Genomic DNA, 27397 nt, shown 5'->3' with positions numbered 1-27397 from the left:
TTAGCTTCACTGTTCAGCTTCACTGTCTTGAGATTCCTTGTTATGCGTTCTTTGTGTTTATCATCACCCAAGGGCAAGATACAGCATCCTGTAGCAATGTCTTATTCAGTACACATTATGGGAAAAGGGGCCAAATTGTGGTTTCACAGATATACACATTATTTCCTGTGTAAATGTGTTTTTGTTTTTAATAAGACAAGAAACAGTTACAAGAAGGGTGTAAAACCCCAGCTCTGTTGAAGTCAATTTCAAAACTCACATTGATTTCAGCAGTGCCAAAATGCATCCCGTAGTGAATGTAGGTAGAATTTTTAATAGGAAATACAGCCTTTTTGTAGTGAAAATCTACATGTTTTCTGTCTTAGCAATACGGATATTATTTTTGTATGCAATAAAAATGGGCCTTCTTTCTACTAGGAGTTCCTGCTTCTGATTCCTCACAATCTGCTCTGTCTGCTTTCCTCACCCAGTAACATTTTGCCTGTTCCTTCTTCAGCCAGCTTTGATGTTTGCATTATCCAAGGACTTTTTATAAGGATAGAGTTCAGCTAAAATAGTGAAGTATGTATTCTCGGAAATACAGTATATTCAGGATGCTACTGAAAAACTCCACACTCAAGGCTTGCTCTTCAAATTATTTAGTCAACAGCTCACGCTGCTCACCAAAAGCCAGAAAAACAGTGTATGAGCTGTTCTCTATGTTCTAGTCATAACCAAATGCTTTAACAGCAGATGGTGTGAAGAAAAAAACACGACAAGTTTGTAGCCTGTTTGTTCCACTGATTAGACTCATCACTCCAGGAACTTTTCTGAGCAGTCCATGGGTACAGTTAAATGGTTGGGTTTTAAGACATGTTATTACAAAGCAAGTGTACCTGGAACATGAGATCTTTTGGTTTTGTATGAAGAGAAACTTAACTTCATCTCTCTCCCAAGAAAAATTATATCCCTTATGTCTTCCTCCTCTCACTCTCAAATAAAAGAGTCACATCAAGTACTTTATCATCATCAACTGATGACACATCTGGGAGCGGATGGGTGGAAGGGACAGCAGGTAAAGGCAGTAAGTTTATCACTGCAGGACCCAATAGAGAAAGAAATTCTGCAGATGTACTTTTAGCACCCAAGACAAGTTGCAGTTCCTTTGGCTTAATGTTATGCTGATGTTCATCCTCACGGACATGGGAGCCTAATGTATTAGAAGCTCACCTTCACTCTGTCTTAAATCTCCAATGGACATGCAGAAGTGCTCCACATAATTTTAGTCTATGTTGACATAAATAAATTAAATGTTGCCAAAGAGTGTCCCTTGGGATGGGAACTTTACTTACAACATTACTGAAGTGTCAGAAGGGTCTCTGGCCTCAATTTTGTCCAGACCAAACAGCACGAAAAAGATTTCTATGTATGGTCTGGGAATTAGCAGGAGAACATAAAAAATTACAGGCATAACCTTGGCTGTTTACATTTGGTATCAGGGAACAACTCTACTATTACAGTAATTGAATCCAATAGAAAGATCAGATCAATTAAAAGAAAAAGAAAAAAAACCGAATGAATGGCTAAACAAAATAAAAGTTTTTCACACCTTTTCCCGGAGTTTCCTCTCCTTCCGCTCTTGCACTGTGGTCAGGTAATTCACTGCTGCGTATTCCAGCACTGAAAGGAAGACGAACACAAAACTGACCCAGAGGTAAATGTCCACTGCTTTGATGTAGGAAACGCGGGGCATGGAGGCGTTCACCCCAGTGATGATCGTAGACATGGTCAGCACGGTGGTGATCCCTGGAAAGGAACAAGAGAAATGAATGGTTTTAGTTGATGCAGTTCATAAAGCTTTAGTCTCTAGGAAAACAGGACTTCGCTCTACAAAAAGCTCTATCAGAAATTAAATGTGAAGTATTTGGTATTAAGTATCTCTGTTACTGATGCAGAACTGTTTTGCTGCCTGCACTTCTTTGCACTAGAAGAGGTGGATTTTGAGTGATAGGAATGAAAACATTTTGAAAATGACCCTTTACTATATATAGATATAGATGTTAGCATGCATAGGTGTTTATATGTACGTACACATGTACATGTAAGTGTATGCGCAATACGTATGTGTTTTTATATTTAGATAGATAGATATAAAATCATGAGAAATAGTATATTTGGTTTGGATAGTCATGGAGACAAAAATATTTGCAAGTTGTCAAAGCCACTAAAATAGAGAAAACAGAGCCAAAAAGCATTCATAGCTAATTCAGCCTTTTCAAAGTAGTGACTGCTACAAACACAGCTACTATTGCTCATTTTTTTCAACAGGTCCTTTTTTTTTTTCTTTTTTTAAATATCCAATCAACACATTTTTTTCGGTGGAGTAGATTCTTGGCTTCCTCTTTTCACAAGTTTGCTGCAGTGCATAGCTTTCCAATCAAGTCAACATGTGGGGCTAAAATACTGTTTTATGCTTTTAGCATTGGAAGCCTTACGTATCAACACTCAAAGATTTTTCTACTTTTCCTAATCTTTGCATGGAGAGATAAACAAATCATCTCTTTTTATGCTCAGATGAAAGAAATTCCTCCAGCTCTGACACAGACAAAGCTTCTCCTGTCTTTAGACATCCGAAGATGCAGAGTGGTTCATGGAAGATTTTCAAGCAGCTCCTTCTCTCCTTCCCATTCCTCCCCACTCCAGAATGCCTGGACCCTTAATGCAAGGCACCCTTGTGTGAGAAGACACATAGCTTGCCAGGATCCGTCTCTGGATGAAAGCTGTAACACAAGCTTTAATCTCAGTTCAGGTGCCTAAACTTTAAAACACAACCGTCACTCATGGGAACATGAGTTTCTATGCTGCAGGCTGGACAACAAGGAAAGATCTTGAATCATCTGCTTATAAATAATGAAATCACTCCTCCCTGCCCATGCTCCTTTTTGAAACCACAGCTCTGTCCTGGGCTAACTATAGATCAGGAGGACTGCTTAGAAATGGAGGACTTAAGGCAAACTACAAGTTTTGCATTATGTTAATTATTGGGTAAAAGATAGTTGCTTCGCCAGAAACTTTAACCATCAAAATGAGTAGTTCTCTTTCCTCCCAAAACTTTCACATTTGATGAATTTCATACAGCTGTGGCTTGTTGTGATTGCTCTCACCCAAAGAGACTCTGGCAGGGACTGCCCTGCGGTCAATCCAGAAGGACACCCAGGACAACATGACCATCAGAGTGGCGGGGAAGTAGGTTTGGAGCAGGAAGAAGAAGATGTGTCGGCGCAAAGTGAAGCTTATGTAGAGACGATTGTACCAACCTTTGAGAAAGAAGAAAAGGCAGAATCAGTGAGAACAGAATGAATGGTAGCCACAGAGAGGAAAAATCTTTTGTTTCTGAAGGCCAGAGAAAAGAGAAACTGATCTTTCAAAACAAGCACAGTTGGAGTCAGGTAGGAACTCTCTCACAAGTATGCAGTACAGCATTAGCTTCAGCAATAGCCTTGAATCAGAATAGGCCAATACCTGTACTACTGTAGAAAGCCAGTCTTGATGTAGTGTGGAATTTTTGTATCAAGAACTGAGACAAAGAAATTTTCTCATCTGTTTTCAGAGATTCATTCCCATTTTTCCAATACAGCATCAGATCTTCATCAGTGTAAGCATCTTAGGGAAAGAGGAAACACAGAGTAGTGTGGACTTAGTTTAGATGGAAATAAAATGGTTAACAGATTCAGAGAAAATTAACAAACATAGAGGCACTTTTAGCATGCAGTAATACCACAAAAGTTTACAAACAACAGTGAGTGAAAATGATCTTAATGACATACTATGGCAACAACAAAACAGGACATCCTGATTCAGGAAATACATCCTCTTTTTTACTTCAGGTTAGTGAAACCACAGTGCTAAAACATACAGAGTGAAAGGACAGGGCAAAAGGAACGCAAGCTGCAGCAAGGGTTTTTTTTTCAAGGCAATTTTTTCATGATGAGAGCAGTTAAACATCTGAATATGTTCTCCACAACAGAGAAGTTGTGGAGCCTCCATTACCTTGCAGCTATAACACCAAAATAGGACACAGCCTTGAGAAAGCCTGTCTAAAGTTCTCCTGCTTTGAGCAACATGTTGGGCCAGCTGACCTCAAGACCAACCTAAAAGTCTTCCCCAACATAAATCAACCCATAATTTTGGGATTCTGTTGTTTCTAAAGGAGAATTTCAGTTAAATAACTGGGAAGACTTGAAAACATTTAAACATTAGTCCTGTAACAGTGTGGAGAGAGCTTACAGAACAGCCATGAAAACTGCACTGTTCAAATCACCTTCTGCACGGAATAACTCCTTCCAAAGAAGTTGAACACAAGCCATAGTGTTTGCAGGATCATGATTATCATACATTAACCACATTCATGTTGAAATATAGAAAAATCAATGAGCATTATACTCAGCTTTTTATTGTGGCATCTGAAAGCACCCCTTCCCAATCAGAAACAGCAAACAGAATACAACTTTTCCCCAAAATTTCTCATCAGCAAGCTGCTGAGATCCAGTACATGATGAACACCCTTGCTGATGGGGTGATTTGGGTTGTTGTTGTTTTTTGAAAGTGCCATTCACTGAAACTCTTACAAGAACTCTTTCCTTGCAAATTCCCCTGTCTTGCAGTGTAAGGTCAAAATATACAACCCAATAAGTTAGTAGAAAGATTCTCAGTGACTTTGGTGAAATTGTTTTAGGCTTTAAAACAGTTCAGTGTGTGTGGGTGCAGGAGCTGTGGAGCATGACTAACTAGAAACACAGATAGAACATACAGCTTTCCAGCTCCAGAGAACACGTCTGAGAGTCCAGGGGGAAGCGGCTGAAGTCCATGTTGCACATTGCTGTCACTGTGATCCTGGAAGTCAAAAATGAGAAAGGTTGTTTTCTATGAGGAGTAATGAAGGGAGAACATTAACACATATAAACAGCTTGGCATCTTTAAAGCTAGCAAAAATCTCCAAGAAAATCCTTAGCACTTCTTCAAGTACCAGTGAGATAGATTATAACTAGAAACTCCCATGGTAGCTGTAATTTCAATACCTATCAAGGAACTAAAGTACTATCTCTGACATTACAGGAATACTGTCAATACAGACACTTCCACTATGTTTTATATCCAAATATTTCCCTACAAGGTAACAACAACAAAAATACCTCACCAGTTAAATATCATGATCCCATTTTGTCCAGTTTTGTTAAGATTTTCTCATTTTCCCTTTGCTCGGTTTCCTCCATGGTCACACCAACAACAACCTAAACCTAAGGAACATGATGAGCCTTACTGCAAGCCACATGAACTGAACTAAAAGAAGCTTTTTGCTCCAGAGAGTACGTTGTTCCTATAGTTGTGTGGAGCATTTAAACACATTATGTAACTCCAACTCGTTACAATGTGCTATTTTCTTCCTCTAGGGTCACCTAAATGGTAGCAGAAGCTGTGGTCATTAACAGTTCGTTAGTCAGGGACAGCACAGAAACTCAACTCATCAATAAGATATTCCTCAATTAGAGTGCAGTGTTCAGGTGGCCTTGAAAACACAAGATCCCAACAGGGAATGAAATGTCCCTCAGCCCTGTGCCAACCCCATGTAGATATCTCAGACACCTGAGGGCATATCTACAACACTGGACGCCCATGCTTGGGCAACTGCATCTTGTTCTGAGAGTCCTGAACACTGCCAATCCCAAATATCATGCAGATTCTCATTATCCTTGGATTTTATTAATCAAATTATCAGTTTAGCTCTTGTGTACTCAGACATAGGTCCTTTTCAACCCAAGCCATTCTATGATATGGCTGCTCACATCCTTCTCTCTTGTGACATTACAAATTCACATCACCTTTTGATGGCTCAGAAAACTCTGAAATTAAATTCTCTGCATGAGGGCAAATGAGCAGAACTGAATAGAGCTAACATTGTTATTAAAAATACTCATTCTTCATTTTGGTTGTTGAACACAACTAACAAGTGGAGTGCCAGTGGTATCACTGCATGACAACTGCACGCTGTGAGCAATGCAACTGATACTCAGCTACACTAAAACATCAGTCAAAAAGACCTCTGGCCTCCTACTTCTGCTCTTCTCCTGTCAGCACTGACCCAAGTTCAAATCAAACATTCCTCTTCATTTTGTTCTGCTCTTTCTTGTCTCTCATTCTGCATGGTACTTTTATCCTCTTCTAGTTCTAATAAAATGGACAGCATCTTGAGCTTATTTGAGGTAGTATGCAATAAATGGGTTCACAACAGAGGAAATGTTCTGAGATGCTTGAACAGGGTGGGATTTTATAGCTCAATGAGATAAGGCAAAATGAAATAGTCATATAGTACATCTCTCTTTTTTTTTTCCCCACACAACTTCCTTTGTGGTTTTAATAATTTGTCCAAAGTTTTCAAGTAAATTCATTAGAATTACAGTTGGAACGTGGAACCCCTGAGCCCCTGGTTTGCTGGGATATTGTCTTACTTGGGAAAATATTGCACATCATGCTTACTCTTTGAAGAGAAATAGCCTCCTGAATCAAACTTTTTTTTTTTTTTTTGGGGGGGGGGGGAGGGGGGACACAAAAACCTCTCTGCTAGATTTTGAGCATTATTTTGCCATAACTGAAATGAACAAGATTCAGGTCCTAGAAAATGCTATGAAATATGGAAAGGTCACTGTAATTGACAGGAAGTTTCCTGTCCTGGGGAAATGTTCCTCTGTCTGGGCTCTTGAGTTTTTCTCCTCTGGCAGTGTATTTTTCCCCGCCTCTCTTTTTGCATTGATCTGAAGGAAATACAATCAGCTGGGATGAGCCTCAAGATTCTTCCAGTCAACATCTGCTACAGAATCAGGGGCTCCAGGGTGTCTTTAATACTGCTGTTTCAGCTTCAGTAAACTTAAATCTTCATATCAACATGCAAACTCCAACCAAAAAGGAAAAAGTATTTCCAGACAAACAGGAAGCAAAATAGGATAATTATAGAGGTCACCATCTGGTACATCAGCAGCTTCCAGTTTAATCACACACTGACCCCAGGATGAACATCCCCGCTTGACTAAGCCCTCCTTTGACCACAAAGACTTAGGGAAATACTTCCCTGGGGGAGATTATCCTGTTATTGCCCACAACATGGTTTCTCTCATCTTCCCATGAAGCATTTGGTACTGGGGCCGATGGACACAGGGCTCCACATTAGCGGCAGGAGTAGCAGTGTTGGCAACAGTAGTCCTGGAGGTCACCAAAGCCACACCAGGGCAAAATGGACAGTGAAGAGCCAGGGTGTGTTCAGGAACATTGGGGCCATGCCTTTACCTCATGCTGTAGAGGACATGACCATCGGGGAACACTCGCAGCATGATATTGTCCGTGGTTGTGTCATGAATGAAGGACCTTTTGGAGTGCACAAAGAAGACATCTGGGACCCAGATCTTCTTCACCAGCCTGCCATCGAAGGTCATGCTGTTGTTGGTGGTGCTGGGAAATGAGAGACGCTCATCCTTCCAGTAGTGCCTCAAGTACAGAGTCATGGTGAAGTCCTTCATTAAAGAAGAAGAGAAGCAGACGGAGAACTGTCAGTGTTGCTTTTCACATCTCAGAAACACCAGAAAGAAAACTCACTCCCACCAGGTAGATGAAATACATCCCTTCTAGACTTTTATTCCTTTTCTGAACCAATATTTGTTCTAAATAGATATTCCCGACAAAATAATTTCAGCCAAAACAAAACATAAATCCACAATCAGTGTATTACAGTACCCAATAACACACGGTCCTAAAGGAAATACAAACATGTGCCAAAAGAAGCAGTGCCCTGCAAAATACATTCTTCAGTCCTAGCAAAATTGTCTTGAAGGACTATGGCATCAATAGCATGATGAAGAGGAAAACCTTTCAAAATAAGATAAATGGTCAGGGTAAACACAAGTAATTTATCCTAAAAGAATTGAATTGTTGAAAACAGCAACCAAGTAGAGAACTGTTTTTCCAATCGTAGAAGCACATAAATAAACCTCTCTTTTAATCTCGTTAAGGGGGCAGGAGCTTCACTCGCACAAAGGAAAACATCTGTTTGTTGATCTCAACCTGGCAGCTGCTGTCTTCAGAGCTGCATCTATTCCTTCACGCTGAGAGATCAAACACACTGTTTTCTTTATATTCCCTATTAAGAATGTGATTAGAGCAGCTGAAGCTGCCAAGACCGGGCAGTCAACAACTCAGGCTCAGATCCCTTCCTAACCACTCAGCAACTGCTTTTTAAAATTGCCACTACCTCCTCCTCTTGCTTTGCTGACGCCAAGCCATCGATTAACCTGACTTTCCATTTCAAAGGGCTGCTCTGGCAACAAGCTCATATTGCCTGCGGGTTTTTCAGGAATATGTCAAAGAAGCCTCCAGCGCCCAAACTAGGACACGTTTTCAGAGGCTGGCAGATTTCCAAAAACACCACTCACCCTACTGGGACAGACTGCTGGAAAAACAAACTAACCTAACCTAGGCTGACCTGACAGACTGCCTTTCTACCATGAATGCAAATCAGCAACTGCTGTGGGAAGTACTTGTCCTGTGCTGGGAAAGTGGGACTGCGGATCTATCTATAGCAAAGGGAAAGAGAGCTGACTTCACAGCTTTCTGGTAGGAAAGACTTTTGTTGAAATCAGATGCTCCAAAGAGGAAGCACTGAAAGAAATTTACTCGTACTAATTAGTTCTCCTTGCTACTGTGACATTACCCTGACCTATTAGAGCTTCAAAGCTCCTTGTTACAGCCCTTTCCCATGCTTATAGATGCCTCCCAGGCTGTTCATTGTGTGCATCCCCCAAACCCTCTCTTCCAATATCCAGGCAGGCAAGCCCCATTCTTGTGATGAATGTGTAATTGCATTGCACTGCATTTTACTAATGCAGTCAACTTCAATCTATTCCAGTAAGCCTTCACGTTTTGCTTGGACACCACCATGGGTGGTGCCCAAGAACAAGGAGCAAAAGGCAGAAGGAGGAAGGAATCAAGAAGCTTCCTCTTCTCCTTTACATCCCCCTTCCCACTTCTCTTTCCACTCTTAATTCCATTACCTATAGCCAGAAACAAACAAACAAAACCAAGCTAGGAAAGTGCTTACAAATACTCCTTTCAGTGAAAATATCTTGAAATGTGTTGAATGTTATACTTCTTATACTTCTTCCTCTTTTTTAAGTAACAAAAAACACAATTCAAGCACAATTGAATTTAGTACAAATTTCTTGAACACCTTCAGTGACTAAAGAATTCCCACACACCAAGTTCTATGTTGGCAGGAGTGGCTCAAGTTCATGCTGACAGTTCCCAGTCATAGGCCCCAATGAGGTTATTCCTAGTGACAAAGAAGCAGGAACTGCTCATTCTCATTTGTGATGCCAACTCTTTTCTCTAATGCACCTCCCCAAATCATGCATTTCAAAAAATGGACTCAGTGGTTCCCTAAGGAAGAAAACTCTTGCAAATGTCATGGCTTATGTGAACTTGATCATATACCTTCAAATATTCACATGCAACTGTTTACATTTTTAGCTGTGATAGATCCTTCATAGTGTCATTTAAGTTCCGTTTATCTTTTGTAGTTCTCATCTGAAGATACTGAGATCAGCCTTTGACATTCATCTGGTTTTGTCAAAGTCTCTCTGAATTTCCCAGTTACTGCCACTACTTTCATCTGGCCAATAATTTGAAACCCACTGGTTTCAGGTGGGAGGGAATTTCTGTAGCTAGAAATAGTTGAGCCTAGCCATAAAAGAGGATCAAGAGGATTACAAACCATGTCAACCTCGGAAATACTGTCCAAACTTTCAACTTGCACATCCACCCCAACAGGAATTGCAGGGCCTGTAGAAGAATGAAATATAGATACATAAGTAACTACTATTTTACATCATTTTGAGTTGATTAATATCATGAGGTAGCATGCAATACATTTCTGAGCTTATGGTACTCTTTCCTGTTCATGATTCTTGAAGCAGAGAGGGCAGAGAGAAGAGTCAGCAAATAACCATGTGAGACCCCCTGTGAAACACTGCCTTCTCTCTCTAGCATGCCCTGCAGTGCTGACATTTTGGCGAGATAGGACGAAACATTTGCATGTGTTTTTAAAAGCTGAGCCATCTCATTATACATTTTACATCTTTATAAGAGGAAATTTAGCCCCTAGAACCAGAGACTGAAAGGAAGAAGCTGCAAGCAACGTGTTTTTCCTTGTGGGTTTCTCATTTCTCATCAGCAAGACATGCTACATTAATCCCTCAAGAGCTCAGCACCACTTCATTCAGATGACTCACTGGTGACGTTAATAGTATGCAAAACAGTGTTAAAATTAGCAACCAGGGAATTCACAAGGAATAAATAAGCAGAAAACATGCCATAATAAATGCAAAATCCTCTGTTACTAGAAGACCCATATACAAGTTTCTCTGTAGATTGCTGCTCATTAATGACCAAGACCTGCTCACGTTCCCCATAGCGTGTCCTCCCACAGCTTTTTCCTTTTTCCAGCATGGACAATTTTTCTCCCTTCTCTTTTTCCGTTCTCCACATCTGAACTTGAGGAGATTGAATTGTGAATCAAAAACATACTGCTATTTGCTCCAAAACTGTTCTGCACTGTGCCTGGAGGGTACTGTTGTTATCAGCTTACTTTGTTTCTTAGTCAGAGGATGAGGAGGGTTGACGAAGTTGTGTACCACAGCTCATTGTTGCAATATACATTGATTCTCCATATGTTCTGTGTCCTCTTGGTATCCCATCTCTCCACTGTGCTGAGGAGTTAAGTGCCTGCAGAGACATGCACACCAAACACAATCCACCAATACCAATCAGCAGGAACTGCTGAGGAGCAGCCTGCATTGATCCACTGCTAGCTTCAGCTCTCAGCCTGGGGCAGCAGGTCTGGTAGGTCTTGCACCAACGCTGACACCTGGAGCATGCCTTCAACCTTGCAGCCTCACTGAGACAGACAAAAGCAGTAGCTCTGCAGACATCCATGTGACTTGCCCAGCAGAAATGAGGCATCAGAAGACTGTAGTAGCCCTCTTCAAGACTTGCAGGAACTTTTAGGGCCTACAGTGTTGTTTTTCAGTCCAACAAGATGAGCAACTCTTGCTTCCCTTCCTGGTTCCATCATAGTTGCTTATATACTATAATTCATCACTGGAGGCCAAAGAAATTATCTCCTTCTTAGTATTTAGTTCTCTTCCTTCTATTTATTCCCTGGAACTGGGAGAACCCACAAATTCCTCACCTGCAGCAGCTGCTGAAATGTAGCCATGGTGTGACAACTCCTTGCAACAGCATGGCTGAGAAGGGCTGATGGCTCTTTCCCTTGTACACAAGGCTTCACAGTCTAGGTGTGCTCATTTAACGGGTGAGAACATTCCTCAGCTCCCTTCCTAAATAACTCTGGGAAGATCTTTCAGCAGAGGGTGATATTGCACAGATAAGCTGTGGGCCCTTCTCTCAGACTGTTGATCTCACTAACCCATGGAAAAGCAAGCCAGACAAAACCAAAGCAGCAGCAACAAGTAGACTATTTTCTTCCAAATCAGTGATGTGAATTAGCTCTGGGAAAGTCCTTCCTGGTGCCCAGTTTGGCCACTGGGGCCAGAAGAGACAGACATGGGGGAGAACAAGAGTCAGCAAGCCTTCTATCTTTGGGTGCAGAAGGTCAGCTCCCTTTGAGTCACTCCACACCTGATAGACCGAGAAACATGCCCAGCTCCTACCAATTTGGATGCAGGACATGATGGTTCTTCATCATTGGGTTCCTTCCCAGACCACTGTAACTCATTAGAGAAATGCAAATCCATGGCAAAATCACAGATATGATTTCCTTGATTCCCTTGCCATGAACCCTTTTTCTGTCTTGTTCTTTGCCCACCCTGGGAGAAGAAATTGCTTCGGTCCCTTGCAACTTCCCAGTGTGCAATCCAGCATCCAGCAGGCAAAGACTAACACATGGCCATTCTGTCACCTCACAAACACTCCTGGTGTGACCAGAGACAACAGCAGCTTCATTAAGTGAAAATACTGTGGCAGTGGTTTTATCCTCTTCAGTTGAGTAGTTGTTGGGGATGATAAGATTTAACAAGCAAATTAGCTCATATAGTGCTGTTATTAAGGAGTTGACTTGTTACTTCTGGTTCTTTCAATTGAAAGGAAAGTGTTTGTTTTTTAAAACAAGACAGACTTTTTGTAGCAAGGGGCAGCATATCTGCGGTGACAACAGCTTCTTTGATATGCAGGGTAATCAACGGGGAAAAAGCACAAGGCTGCTGATAGGTAGTGCCCTGTAGATAGGCGATTAACCTTTCTTTGCTCAGATACCTAGTGAAGTCATACACAGTGATCAAGGAGAGCACTGGTAATGATTCAGTACTTGTACATCTCCCTGTTGCCTTTAGTTAGCCAATAGCTCTTTAGTATAACCATGATGTTTAACCATGATGTGTAACCATGATGTGTAACGTGTGCTGCTCTTACAGAAATTCTCAGCACTCAAGAGTGAGATGCTCGTCTGTTTGCTTTGTTCCTTGGTGTTGGTCTCTTCCTCCCTCCAAAAAGCATAGCATGATGGAGTTTAGACCTGATTTGAAGCAAATCCAGTGATGTGATCATATTAGATGACGCAGCAGAAGGATGATTACAGGCTATTAAAACCATTGAAGTCCCGGTCTCATTAGAGTTCAATCTGTACGCTAGCACAATGGCTTTCAATTAAATCTCAGAAGGATCAGCATATTTTATGTTCCTATGATTGATTGTTTCTTAAGCTCGTTTCGCTTCCAAAACCTAAAAAAAACCAACCAACCAAACAAAAAAAACCCTCCACAACTTGCTGTGAAATTGTGCTCTAAGTGTGAAGCTGAGGCAGGGACTCACACAATGCTGCTTGTCTCCATTTGTCTCAGAAAAGCTCCAGAACCCAATGCAGTCCATGTTGGAGCAGGCACAAGGCTGCCATCAGCATGTCTCTTGCTCTAGAAAGCACCTATAATTTGTCACACAGTAGTTGGCATTGCAGTGGTGCCCACTGGCTGCCATCCCAAGCAGCCACACCATGGAGGACACGATGCTCACAGAGAAGAGACAGCCTCTGCCAGGACAGCCTTGCAGCACCATCCCATTGGCTCAACATGGAAGGCAGCCCTCAGCCACATATGTACCACTGGGTCTCTCTGGTGCCGAGGGGCTGCTTCCAGATGGCAAGAGACACCCTCTGTGCATGAATGCATAATTTAGCCTTCATTCAGGAAATCGTCAGCCACCCAAAGTCTATTTCTTGATGCAATTTCCATGCTTGACTGAGCACTAATCACAGATTTAAAAACAAATAACAACAGAAGAACACTGCCAAGTTGGTATTCACCCTCCTCTTCATTCCTTCCCTAGCTGCCCTCAGAGATAAAATACCATGCCCGTGTTCAGAAAAGACACTTCTCATTTCATGCTTCTGCAACAAACACTCTGCTTGGATCCCAGATAAACAGCCATTACCTCATTGCAAGGAGAGACCAGCTACCTGTTTGGCAGCACGTGCGACGTGAGGCCCCAGTTTTAACCACTATTTTACAATGATTTGTATGCCAAATTTTCAAATTGTGCATATGAAGCTTCTAAGGCCAAGTAAACACAGTGCTATCTGAATCTGAGAGGAAACATTCTGCATATTCACTCAACCCATCACCCTTCCAAAATTCCTACTTAGATGCTGTTTTGCAGACACACTTGGTGTGAGCAACATCAGAACTGCACAGAGTGTTTGAAGCTGAACAGAAGCCCTGGAAAGAAGTGCCCTCCTTAAACCTCATAAACAAATCTGGGTTTCCCCTAAGGGTCACAGCCTGGCTACAGAGCGTATCGCTGAATTAAACAGCTGTTGATCAGACACAGAAAGATGCCAAGAGGTTTTTGGTCTCGCTAATCCTCAGAGCCAGTCGGGATCCGCTAGACTTCCAATCCTGTCTATCCTCAAACTGAAGTGTTCGACCACTGAGGCCCCAGATGCTTCCCCAAATTCCCGATCAAATGCCTCCAGTGATGAGTAAATAGACAAAATGTCCTTTCTGGGAGGGAACAAAGGATGAGGAAGGTGTGGTGGGAGGCTAAACGGATCCCCAGCAAAAGTGGTGGATCCTTTGTCCAAAGCCTGCAGCCCAACAAAGCTTGGCAGGTCATCTAAAAAGGTCTCTGAGAAATAACAGTCCAGTTCATGGGGTTGTTCAAACATGAGCTCAAGTATTTGAAGATTAGGGTCTAGAGATAAATCATATAGCCTTGACGTTTCTTCCAGAAACAGCAAACACATCAGCATCAGTCATCTCCAACAGTGCACAGCAACACCTTGCATAACACAAATCCTAATTCAGCCAGAAACAACCAGCTAACCAACCAACAAAAGTAACTCCACAACTCTGTAAAAGTCAGACTTCTACACACAATATAGAAATGAACTCATCTACCCATCTATAAACTATTTGTCTTGCATCTCTGACACAGTTGAGAGGGGATTTACGTGATTGCAGCACAACCTGAGGCTGATGGGAGCACTTTAGATTTTCTTTTTACACTTCTTCTCTTGTGTAACTAGCAATTGGATGAGAGGTGATGGTCTCAAGCTGTGCCAGGGGAGGTTTGGGCAATTCATTAGAAATTTAGATATTAGAAAAAATTTCATCCTCAAAAGAGTGATTAGGTGCTGGAACGGGCTGCCCAGGGAGGTGGTGGGGTCACCGTCCCTGGAGGTGTTCGAGAAACATTTGGATGTTGTACTGAGGGACACGGTTTAGCGGGGAACTATTGGTGGTAGATGGATGGTTGGACTGGATGATCGTGGAAGCAGCTGCCACATGGCTGCAGAGCCCTCACGTTTTGCTGACTGTGTGTCATCAAGGGATGAGAGAGTCTTATTCCAGACAGTGACACAAAGCTTCATCCACCCATCCTGACAGAAATACTGCCCGGAAAGGGCAGTGGGGACAGCTGATGGAGGCTATTAGGCTATGAAGGAATATGATAAAAGTACAGCATGAGGCTGCTCCGAGGCAAAGAAGATACAGCTATTTTAAGTATCAACTAAAGCTGCTTATTCACAGGCTCCCTGTAAAATACAACGTGTCATAGATGAAATGCTTAAAATGGACATTTAAGGAAGGCAGCAAAACAAACATTTACATAATCTTTAAATATTAATATTTGTAAATAATACCTGAACATCTGCTAGCCGGAACAAGGTCACTGACATGGAGATAACTCCCCAAGGGTCACACCAAACACAGTCTATTTTGGGCTACAGGGGCTACTTTGAACAGCAGCGAAGCAAAAACCTTTGTCATTACCACTGCACCCAAGGGCTTTCTAATGGGCTGAGAGCAGGCAAGACAGCCGTGTTCACTGGGCCGTTAGCAACATGACTTACACAACATCTGCCTGCTCACTTGCTCTTCACAAAAGATACTCTTACTTGAAAAGTCTTTCACCTTCCTCTAATGTTTAGCTGCTGTTTCCCCTGGCACAGCCCCAGCCTGCTCTGCTGAGTACTCACAGCTGTGCTGGGTGGCATCTTGCTGGCTGTCCACTGGGACCAGCGAGTCACCATGGGCACAGCATAGCAGCTACAGGCTCTGTCCCCTTCTTAAAGCTCAGTGATGATGCTGTATGCTGGCTACCGCAAATTCTGAAGGTTAACAACTGTCCATTATTCCACCAAGCCTGGGAACCATCAAATTTACAGCACTGGATTTTTTTTATGTTATTATTTAAAGTCTAACATCACAATTTCCTTGCGGTGTTATTTGTTTGGTTTGTTTTTCAGAGAGATGAGTTGTTTTTTCCCACTTCGAACATGATGTCACTGTGCAATGCCACGGGGCTGCACTCTCTATTAGGCAATGGTCCCTGAGCTACTTTCAGAGAGCAGAAAGTGTCTGGGGTCAGTGACCGATTGCAGTTACATGTGTCCCATAGGCTCTTCTGCTCTGCTTCTGCAGTACAAAGGCCTTTTTAATCACATGCAGGTCAGACTACATCAATTTGACTGGCATTACTGCTGCAAAAAATCTGAAAGAACTCGCAGTGCAGAGCAAATCACTGTGACTTCCTGATAGCATTTCAGAAGAAAATACAAGGATCACCTCTTGCCAGGCTTTTGTTTTCTTTCCTTTATATTCTCCATCAAATTTATAATCTGTCACTAAAAACACTCTGCATCTCTCCATCTCTCATTTGTTGAAATGCTCCTTGAACTGGCAGCTCGGGGCCATGCCCACAGTCTTGGGCAGTCTGCTCCAGCACCCAGCCATCCAACCCAAGAAATAGCTACTGCTTCAGAAGCAGCCACAGGAGCACTCCACATTTCTCCCTTTTAACACCTCGGGAAGGGGAGAAGGGCAAGGGACCTACAAGGGTAATAAAGGGAACCCTCTGAGCTTGTAGCCAAGGCACTCCTGGTATTTAGAGATGTATATGCACTAGGAAGCTCAGTCCAGGATCTGGGGAACTCCAGCAGAAGGAGCTGGCATTAGCAGAGAGAGTAGTGAAGAGGAGCAATGAAGAGAGGATGAGGTCTCTCAGGAAGTTTTCTCCTGAAACCACTCCATCCTTTCTGTTCACATTGGTGGAATGGAAAGCCAACAAAAAAAAAACAAAAAAAAAAACACAATAGGAGTATGAAGTTAACAGAACCACTTGATCCTCACCTCCAAAAGCTGGCCGCATGGTGAAGTCATGGTCATCAACTCTGAGAAGCTGCTCTGTCTTTCCCTTCCGAGTTTTGGTCACATCATGGTTCTTCCTGTAGATGTGACTGCAAAAGACAACAATAGCTGATTTCCAGCCGTCCGGCCTCACAGTCCCTCCTCAGACCCATGGCAGGAGGTGAAGCTCTGCCATGGGGGAAGGAAGCATGAGAGCCAGCAGCATCACAGCATGGCAGGCCCAGAGCCTCTCCCAGTGCTGCCCAGATCAAGATCCAGCCCAGCTCCCAGCTGGTATGCCGCAGAGCTTGGGTGTGGCACCTCGCAAGAAGCCAGGACACAGAGCAGCAATGAGGCACATCTCCTCAGTGCAAGCAACGGCCCCAAGCAGGCAATAGACAAAAACCAGCTCTGCCCCATGCATCACCTCATTGTGGCTTGGCCAGGTACCAGGGCATTAACGTGAGAAAGCTGTCTTTTGGATGGCGGCAATGCAATATCATGTTATTCCAAGGCTGTCTGACCCATAGTATCAGCCAAGTATCAGCTGCTTGTGGGGACACAGGGCTTTGTCTTCTGGCTCTAAACAAGGACAAAATCACCCATTTCCCTCCGCAGCAGCAGGACACATGTTTTTATATAAAGAAGTCAGCAAGATCTGCAGTCCTTCATTTCTCTGAATACCTTGGGTGGGAGGAGGCATAAAGTAACACACTTCTTATTTGAAGATCAGAGACTATACGAGAACAGTAGGACAAGGGTGAAAGCAAGGCCATGATGGAAGGGCAAGAAGTCACTAAAATGGCAGAAGTGAATAACTGAAGTGCAGGCAGAGCAATAGAAGCACTGAATCACTTAGACTGGAAAGATCACCTTGTCCAGCCACCAGCTCATCACCACAAAGCCCACTAAATGCACCCTCAGAAGAAAGCCCCACTCAGCATCCACGACTGGGCCTCAGCGGAGCAGGAAGGAGGCCCTGAACCACGATGTTCCCCAGCCCCTTTGCTCTGAGGATCGGATCTGACAGAACAGTAAACACTGACACAATGAGCCACTTGTCCGCTGCTTACAGAAAGTAACAACAATAATTAGAAAGAACTGTACACAAAAGGTGAAGATCCTTTTGCCTGTTTGGGAGGAATATTACTGACTGGTAAAGAACAAAATGGAGGAGAAAATAAATGGACTACAAGAACAGATACAAAAATTATAGTAAATTAGGAGTAAAATATTGATCAAAAATTGAGAGATTACAAAACAGTCTCCACTCTCATAAATATGGCTGTGAAAAGCCCATGGATGTGCTTAAAAGTCATTAAAATGTGAATCATGATGAGTGCATCAATCTCAAATCAGAAAACAGTTTCCTCCTTGCATAGCATTCAATTTAGCAAAGAAGCGGACAAGTAAGGGACGTTGATAGCTGCCACTATCAACTGATATCAATAAGCAGCAATAAATACTTCAATAAAACTTTGGATTGTATGCTGTATGAAAAAACCTAACTGTGTTATAATGCTGTCTTGTAAATTGACTGCAGAGCCTCACAAGAGCACCAAATTTTGATAATTCATTTAAACCCATCAAACAGTAAAGGGCACACAAGAACTGCTAAGAACAATTCTGCAGCCAGGGGGCTTCCAAGGCAGGCTAGGGGATGGACAGGGGTTAAAGGAAAATGCAGTATTCCTTGAAGCTTCCTGAGCCACGGGCTGCCTTTAGCAGCCAGCGCTGAATCATCTTCCTGCAGGAAGAGCTGTACGTAATGATTCCAAATTTACAGGTGTAGTAGAGATCTGCAAGGTTGAATCCACTGACAAAAATCAGTCATTCAATGGTACCAGTTATGGCGGTGCCTCTGACCTCTCCTGCAGTAATCTGTGCCATCCCCTGGCTGGGGAGTAGGAGGCCTCTCACTGTCTGCAGCAAATCCTTCCCTTTCCTTTATGCGGATACCACCCCAAAATAGAGGACCTCGAGCTTGCTGGGCAGTTCTCTGCTGTACTTAGGCCCAAGTGGTCTGTGTTAATTAATATCAAAGACACTCATCTAGGTGGGTCACACAGCATCGCGAAGGCAATCATAGAATGGCTTAGGTTGGAAGGGACTTTAAAGATCGCCTAATGGGAGTTTCTTTGCAGAGTTGCTTACAATTTACTCATGTAGGATGAGTTTAATGAAACTGCCTTTGGTGAGGGCTTTGAAAAGAGAAGGGGACAGGTATCCCATTAAGTTCCTGTAAAGGATTCTCTGTCATTTATTTACAATTTCATTTCCAACCACAGTTCCCCAGCAATCTTCATAATTGCATAATATGGATCCTTTCCATATTGCCAAATATACCAAAATTAAATTTTGGTGGCATGAGAAATCACAAGTACCAGCTTATCAGGATTCAGAAAAGAGCTGGGCATCCATATGGATATTCAGAACTTTTCAGAGTAAGATAAACAGCTTATAAAATTGCAAATATCCTTCGTGCATTAAGTAATAAGCCAATTGCTTAAAGTGGAGAGGCTGACAGTAAACGGAAAAGCTGGCCCTACTGTGGCACCAGTGCCTGCAGCCAGGGCTGAAGAGACCTGCACCTCCCTCTGCAGAACGTAGGGCTGGCTTTTGCCACAATGATGTGGCAGCTCATAGGGACAGTACATTGGTTCTTGTTACACAATTTCATACTGGGGTTTGGAAAGGTGTTCTATGGTTTCAGTGAAAATCTTGTAGCACTTCAGTGTACTTTCCGAAAAAGCATGAGCATGGCTTCATTTACTTTGCATAGCAGCTACAGCAATCTAGCACCAGGAAGGGCAGAATGCCTCCTCTTGCTCTAACCCATGCAGCATACAGCTGCTGCAAAGCTCTTCTGAAAGACAAATGGAAAAGAAAGTAGAATTAACATTAATGATTGTCCTAACAATTAACTCACTCCTTGATTAGCATCCCCAATTTGTTCCCCCTAGCCAACAAATATTGGGAATGGAAGAAGGCATGGATAGTGGTTCATAACCAGAAAGGGGTAACCACACTAAGAAAGTCCAACCGAAAACCAGAGTCACAACCAGTACCACTAAAATGGTGAGAGATTTTAGTAATTGGAGACTGTGCTGAAGGGCACTGAGGCACCCATCTGCTGCCTAGCTAACCTCTCTAGAGAAGTTTGCTGTCTGCCAGGGGCCCTCATTCAGGATATCAGGAAGAGGATACCAGATAGGACAAAGCCACAGGACTACACTCCACTCCCAGTCTTTCAAAGTCATACAAGGCTGTGACTAGGTAATTAAAGAATGTCAAAAAAGATTTTACATCACTTGGGAATATGCTGTAGGAATCAAGAGCACAGGTAGTGTTCTCCTCATTCCTCCTGGCTGGAGACTGGGATCTGGGCAGAGTGGCTGTGTGTATGGTGCCATGCTCAGGGTTTTGGCTTCTATGATCTAGGACACACCTTCGACAAATTGGGAAGGTTGACATGGGACGTGCCACAACTGACCAGGAGGGGCAAGAAGATACTAGGCACCAAGCTGGTAGGGGTCATCACCATTTATGATTTAGATTTAATGGGGGAAGATGTACTGCAGAGGAACAGAGAACAGTCAGAGAACTCTGACTCAGTGAACAGGTAATGTGGCCAAAAGCCCAGCTGAAGTGCCTCTACATCAATGCACACAGCATGGGAAATAAGCAGGAGGAGTTGGAAACCGTGGCACAATTGGAAAACTGTGATCTTCTTGCTATCATGGAAACACGGTGGGATGACTCACATAACTGGAATATCATGATTAGGGTTATAAGGTTTTTAGAAGGGATAGGTGAGGTAGGAAGGGTGGGGGAGTTGCCCCACCCTTTAAACTAAAAGATGGTAGATTTAGGTTAGCTGCTAGGAGGAAATTTTTTATTCAGAGGGCTGTGAGGCACAGGCTGCCCAGAGAAGCTGTGGATGTCCCATCTCTGGAGGCGCTCAAGGCCAGGTTGGATGGAGTCCTGGGCAGCATGGTCCAGTGTTTGGCAGCCCTGCCCATGGCACGGGGTTGGAATTAGGCGATCTTTAAGGTCCTTTCCAACCTAAGCCATTCTATGATTGCCTTCACAATGCTGTGTGACCCACCTAGATGAGTGTCTTTGATATTAATTAACACAGACCACTTGGGCCTAAGTACAGCAGAGAACTGCCCAGCAAGCTCAAGGTCCTCTATTTTGGGGTGGTATCCGCATAAAGGAAAGGGAAGGAAAGTGATTTTCCTTTCCAGATTTTTAGATAAAAAATAGATCAGACTCTGGAATGGAAAACAGTGGAGAAATTCACAGAACATACACTATCACTGTTAGGATTACATGTTATTTCGTGGTCACACTCCCAACACACCTTATCATCAGCTGTTTAGGATCCTCCATTTTGTCTTGATATTATGAAGAATGTTTTTTAAACAGAAGTAAATAATGAAAAAAATCTGTTCTATCATTGTTTGTGTTTTTAAGCTTACTACAGAGTATTTCACAGTACTAACCAGGTGAGCAACACACCCGTAAAGAACCAGTTATCGCTGACTTTTAATGTCCGAGCCACTTCCAAATATCGCATTTCTGAGAGACCCACAGAGAGCACAGAGGATCTGTAGGAGCTGTAATGGATCGCAGGGCAGAGGGCTCGGCTGTGGCACTGGTCTCAAACTGGAAAATGCAGCTTTCAGAGCCACTGAGGGGCACAGCAGCTCCCTCCCAGCAGCTGTGTTGGCATGGATATGTAGAGCTTGGCTCAGAGGAGCAGTGCTCAGAAGATGTCTGTGTGCTGAGCTTGGTATTGCTGTGCCCTGAGGTACTGCTGCTGGGTCTCAGCCTAAGGCTGGTGGTGTGGCATGCCCCGAGAATTACAGCACAAATGAAATACGCCAAATCACGGCTTCCAAAAATTGGTTCAGAGGGACTTCTGTTCTGAAAGCACAACATTTCTGCTGGCTGACACACCAGGTGAGGGTGCAGGAGTAAGGGAAAGGAGAGCAGCTTTGTGTTAAGCATTACCCATTCAACATGGTGAATGAGGTAGCACTCACATAGAAAAAATAATGCTTTGCAGCATTTAATTACTTCCTGTGCTTTACAGTAAGTGCAACACTTAAACTGGCAGTTCTTAAGTCGGGTTCCAGGCTTCACAGCCGTAGCCTTGCTATAGCATGTACCTTCCCCATGAAAGCATACGCTCATCTCTGGGAGCGCTCATCAGACACTGTCCCAGAGCCCGGAGCAGATCTGGCACCCTTGGTAGAACCTCTGCAAAGTGTTCATGTAACAAAGAGGAGTTCTGCATAGGCACAACCCAACCAAGCTTCTTGATATTAATCCAAGAGCTGCGGACCAGGTTGACGTGTCAACTTAAGAAGCACAGAATCTCGAACTTCAAATGTAGGTTCCCAAATGTGGGAATCACATTTGGCTAAGTCCTTCACTGTAAAATAAATCAGCTATATTACTGAGAAACGATGAGCAGAAGACACGATGCAGTTACTGAAAAGATGCTGGTCTCATTTCTCTTACTCAGTTGAAAAAGTAGCATGGTTCTTTGCTGGTTTAGAGACAAGTGCATTTTTTTCTATATAGCTTGACATTTAGGGTACAACAACATTGCTCTGTCTACTATTTTTTTTTCTTGGAATACTGCAGAATTAATCATAGAATCATAGCATTGCTCAGGTTGGAAAAGACCTTCAAGATCATCAAGTCCAACTGCAACCTAACCATACTGCTCTAACAACCCACCACTAAATCATGTCCCCGAGCACCACATCCAAANGAGCTTGCTGGGCAGTTCTCTGCTGTACTTAGGCCCAAGTGGTCTGTGTTAATTAATATCAAAGACACTCATCTAGGTGGGTCACACAGCATTGTGAAGGCAATCATAGAATGGCTTAGGTTGGAAAGGACCTTAAAGATCGCCTAATTCCAACCCCGTGCCATGGGCAGGGCTGCCAAACACTGGACCATGCTGCCCAGGACTCCATCCAACCTGGCCTTGAGCGCCTCCAGAGATGGGACATCCACAGCTTCTCTGGGCAGCCTGTGCCTCACAGCCCTCTGAATAAAAAATTTCCTCCTAGCAGCTAACCTAAATCTACCATCTTTTAGTTTAAAGGGTGGGGCAACTCCCCCACCCTTCCTACCTCACCTATCCCTTCTAAAAACCTTATAACCCTAATCATGATATTCCAGTTATGTGAGTCATCCCACCGTGTTTCCATGATAGCAAGAAGATCACAGTTTTCCAATTGTGCCACGGTTTCCAACTCCTCCTGCTTATTTCCCATGCTGTGTGCATTGATGTAGAGGCACTTCAGCTGGGCTTTTGGCCACATTACCTGTTCACTGAGTCAGAGTTCTCTGACTGTTCTCTGTTCCTCTGCAGTACATCTTCCCCCATTAAATCTAAATCATAAATGGTGATGACCCCTACCAGCTTGGTGCCTAGTATCTTCTTGCCCCTCCTGGTCAGTTGTGGCACGTCCCATGTCAACCTTCCCAATTTGTCGAAGGTGTGTCCTAGATCATAGAAGCCAAAACCCTGAGCATGGCACCATACACACAGCCACTCTGCCCAGATCCCAGTCTCCAGCCAGGAGGAATGAGGAGAACACTACCTGTGCTCTTGATTCCTACAGCATATTCCCAAGTGATGTAAAATCTTTTTTGACATTCTTTAATTACCTAGTCACAGCCTTGTATGACTTTGAAAGACTGGGAGTGGAGTGTAGTCCTGTGGCTTTGTCCTATCTGGTATCCTCTTCCTGATATCCTGAATGAGGGCCCCTGGCAGACAGCAAACTTCTCTAGAGAGGTTAGCTAGGCAGCAGATGGGTGCCTCAGTGCCCTTCAGCACAGTCTCCAATTACTAAAATCTCTCACCATTTTAGTGGTACTGGTTGTGACTCTGGTTTTCGGTTGGACTTTCTTAGTGTGGTTACCCCTTTCTGGTTATGAACCACTATCCATGCCTTCTTCCATTCCCAATATTTGTTGGCTAGGGGGAACAAATTGGGGATGCTAATCAAGGAGTGAGTTAATTGTTAGGACAATCATTAATGTTAATTCTACTTTCTTTTCCATTTGTCTTTCAGAAGAGCTTTGCAGCAGCTGTATGCTGCATGGGTTAGAGCAAGAGGAGGCATTCTGCCCTTCCTGGTGCTAGATTGCTGTAGCTGCTATGCAAAGTAAATGAAGCCATGCTCATGCTTTTTCGGAAAGTACACTGAAGTGCTACAAGATTTTCACTGAAACCATAGAACACCTTTCCAAACCCCAGTATGAAATTGTGTAACAAGAACCAATGTACTGTCCCTATGAGCTGCCACATCATTGTGGCAAAAGCCAGCCCTACGTTCTGCAGAGGGAGGTGCAGGTCTCTTCAGCCCTGGCTGCAGGCACTGGTGCCACAGTAGGGCCAGCTTTTCCGTTTACTGTCAGCCTCTCCACTTTAAGCAATTGGCTTATTACTTAATGCACGAAGGATATTTGCAATTTTATAAGCTGTTTATCTTACTCTGAAAAGTTCTGAATATCCATATGGATGCCCAGCTCTTTTCTGAATCCTGATAAGCTGGTACTTGTGATTTCTCATGCCACCAAAATTTAATTTTGGTATATTTGGCAATATGGAAAGGATCCATATTATGCAATTATGAAGATTGCTGGGGAACTGTGGTTGGAAATGAAATTGTAAATAAATGACAGAGAATCCTTTACAGGAACTTAATGGGATACCTGTCCCCTTCTCTTTTCAAAGCCCTCACCAAAGGCAGTTTCATTAAACTCATCCTACATGAGTAAATTGTAAGCAACTCTGCAAAGAAACTCCCATTAGGCGATCTTTAAAGTCCCTTCCAACCTAAGCCATTCTATGATTGCCTTCACAATGCTGTGTGACCCACCTAGATGAGTGTCTTTGATATTAATTAACACAGACCACTTGGGCCTAAGTACAGCAGAGAACTGCCCAGCAAGCTCAAGGTCCTCTATTTTGGGGTGGTATCCGCATAAAGGAAAGGGAAGGAAAGTGATTTTCCTTTCCAGATTTTTAGATAAAAAATAGATCAGACTCTGGAATGGAAAACAGTGGAGAAATTCACAGAACATACACTATCACTGTTAGGATTACATGTTATTTCGTGGTCACACTCCCAACACACCTTATCATCAGCTGTTTAGGATCCTCCATTTTGTCTTGATATTATGAAGAATGTTTTTTAAACAGAAGTAAATAATGAAAAAAATCTGTTCTATCATTGTTTGTGTTTTTAAGCTTACTACAGAGTATTTCACAGTACTAACCAGGTGAGCAACACACCCGTAAAGAACCAGTTATCGCTGACTTTTAATGTCCGAGCCACTTCCAAATATCGCATTTCTGAGAGACCCACAGAGAGCACAGAGGATCTGTAGGAGCTGTAATGGATCGCAGGGCAGAGGGCTCGGCTGTGGCACTGGTCTCAAACTGGAAAATGCAGCTTTCAGAGCCACTGAGGGGCACAGCAGCTCCCTCCCAGCAGCTGTGTTGGCATGGATATGTAGAGCTTGGCTCAGAGGAGCAGTGCTCAGAAGATGTCTGTGTGCTGAGCTTGGTATTGCTGTGCCCTGAGGTACTGCTGCTGGGTCTCAGCCTAAGGCTGGTGGTGTGGCATGCCCCGAGAATTACAGCACAAATGAAATACGCCAAATCACGGCTTCCAAAAATTGGTTCAGAGGGACTTCTGTTCTGAAAGCACAACATTTCTGCTGGCTGACACACCAGGTGAGGGTGCAGGAGTAAGGGAAAGGAGAGCAGCTTTGTGTTAAGCATTACCCATTCAACATGGTGAATGAGGTAGCACTCACATAGAAAAAATAATGCTTTGCAGCATTTAATTACTTCCTGTGCTTTACAGTAAGTGCAACACTTAAACTGGCAGTTCTTAAGTCGGGTTCCAGGCTTCACAGCCGTAGCCTTGCTATAGCATGTACCTTCCCCATGAAAGCATACGCTCATCTCTGGGAGCGCTCATCAGACACTGTCCCAGAGCCCGGAGCAGATCTGGCACCCTTGGTAGAACCTCTGCAAAGTGTTCATGTAACAAAGAGGAGTTCTGCATAGGCACAACCCAACCAAGCTTCTTGATATTAATCCAAGAGCTGCGGACCAGGTTGACGTGTCAACTTAAGAAGCACAGAATCTCGAACTTCAAATGTAGGTTCCCAAATGTGGGAATCACATTTGGCTAAGTCCTTCACTGTAAAATAAATCAGCTATATTACTGAGAAACGATGAGCAGAAGACACGATGCAGTTACTGAAAAGATGCTGGTCTCATTTCTCTTACTCAGTTGAAAAAGTAGCATGGTTCTTTGCTGGTTTAGAGACAAGTGCATTTTTTTCTATATAGCTTGACATTTAGGGTACAACAACATTGCTCTGTCTACTATTTTTTTTTCTTGGAATACTGCAGAATTAATCATAGAATCATAGCATTGCTCAGGTTGGAAAAGACCTTCAAGATCATCAAGTCCAACTGCAACCTAACCATACTGCTCTAACAACCCACCACTAAATCATGTCCCCGAGCACCACATCCAAACAGTTTTTAAACAGTCAGGGATGGCGACTCAACCACCTCCCTGGGGAGCCTGTTCCAGTGCTTAACAACCCTTTCTATAAAGAAGTTTTTCCCGATATCCAACCTAAACCTCCCCTGGCGCATCTTGAGGCCATTTCCTCAAGAAATTCTTCCTGGAGAAGAGACCAGCCCCGCTCTCACTGCAATCACCTTTCAGGTATTTGAAGAGCAATAAGGTCTCCCCTCAGCCTCCTCTTCCCCAGACTAAACAGTCCCAGTTCCCTCAGTCGCTCAATTATCCATCTTTAAAACATTTGGAAACATTTGATGTTTCCAAATAGTCAATATTATATGTCACTAAAAGCACAGAACACCGTATTGTTCAGGAAGCGGTATACAACTACGAACGCATCAGGGACTCTCTGCTTTCAGTTGTATCACAACGCGTCTGGCTAAACCACGCATGTAACAACACCCTCCAAAACGACAACTTCAGCATTGTACCAAAAATTAAACAAGAAAAGCAAACAATAAGGATTTAACAGCCCAAGAGAAGCCATTTAATAGGACGGATTAACCCCGTTTTGTCTTTGAGCCCTCAGAACAAAGAACAATCTTGTCAGATATAATTGCCCCTGGATGACATAACTACAAAAAGGATAACATCCCTCGGGCTGCGCAGCAGGTTTGGAAGATTATCTTTTCTAATGTAAACCTCTGCTCAAATCTCAGTAACAGCAAATCTAATAAAGTTTACCAAGACCTTTAACCCCTTTGCGTGCATTTGCTTGACATTAAGGTATTTTTAAAACGTTCCCACACCACTCTTCAAAACACATTTCTGATTTCACCATTGCTGGGTAACTAGGTGTCACCGATGCCATGCAGGCAAACCAACCCTTCTGGTTGTTAAGACACCACCATGAAGAGGCGGGGGGCACAACAGCAGGCAGCACACAGCCCACTGCTGGAATGCCGCTGCTGCCTGACACTGGCAGAACACACAGGTTTGGACAGCGCAGTTCATCGCAAGGTCTCCGAAATCTCCCTGCAGTTGGGCTGTTCTTGCGCACACCTACGGACAGCTTTGCCACGGAGCGTGCAG

At 43.3% G+C, this 27397-nt stretch overlaps 1 protein-coding gene across 2 annotated transcripts in view; it reads right to left on the bottom strand.

The window, feature by feature from the left end:
• The window catches only part of GABRR2 (gamma-aminobutyric acid type A receptor rho2 subunit), a 32505-nt gene that overhangs the window by 3651 nt on the left and 1457 nt on the right, over positions 1-27397 (bottom strand). The window contains exons 2-8 of one of the 2 annotated variants that reach the window (XM_021392634.1): positions 16722-16828; positions 9794-9861; positions 7318-7541; positions 4790-4872; positions 3502-3642; positions 3144-3296; positions 1589-1785 (exon numbers count right to left, since the gene is read on the bottom strand). In XM_021392634.1, coding sequence (XP_021248309.1) covers positions 1589-1785; positions 3144-3296; positions 3502-3642; positions 4790-4872; positions 7318-7541; positions 9794-9861; positions 16722-16828 — 973 coding nt within the window. The remainder of the gene's footprint in view (positions 1-1588; positions 1786-3143; positions 3297-3501; positions 3643-4789; positions 4873-7317; positions 7542-9793; positions 9862-16721; positions 16829-27397) is intronic. The other variant, XM_021392633.1, reaches the window with a different exon arrangement.

This window comes from Numida meleagris, chromosome 3 (genome assembly GCF_002078875.1).
Source record: "Numida meleagris isolate 19003 breed g44 Domestic line chromosome 3, NumMel1.0, whole genome shotgun sequence".
Classification (NCBI taxonomy): Eukaryota; Metazoa; Chordata; class Aves; order Galliformes; family Numididae; genus Numida; species Numida meleagris.
The sequence above is the reverse complement of the archived record's forward strand: the minus strand, read 5'-3'. Positions and strand labels throughout refer to the sequence as shown.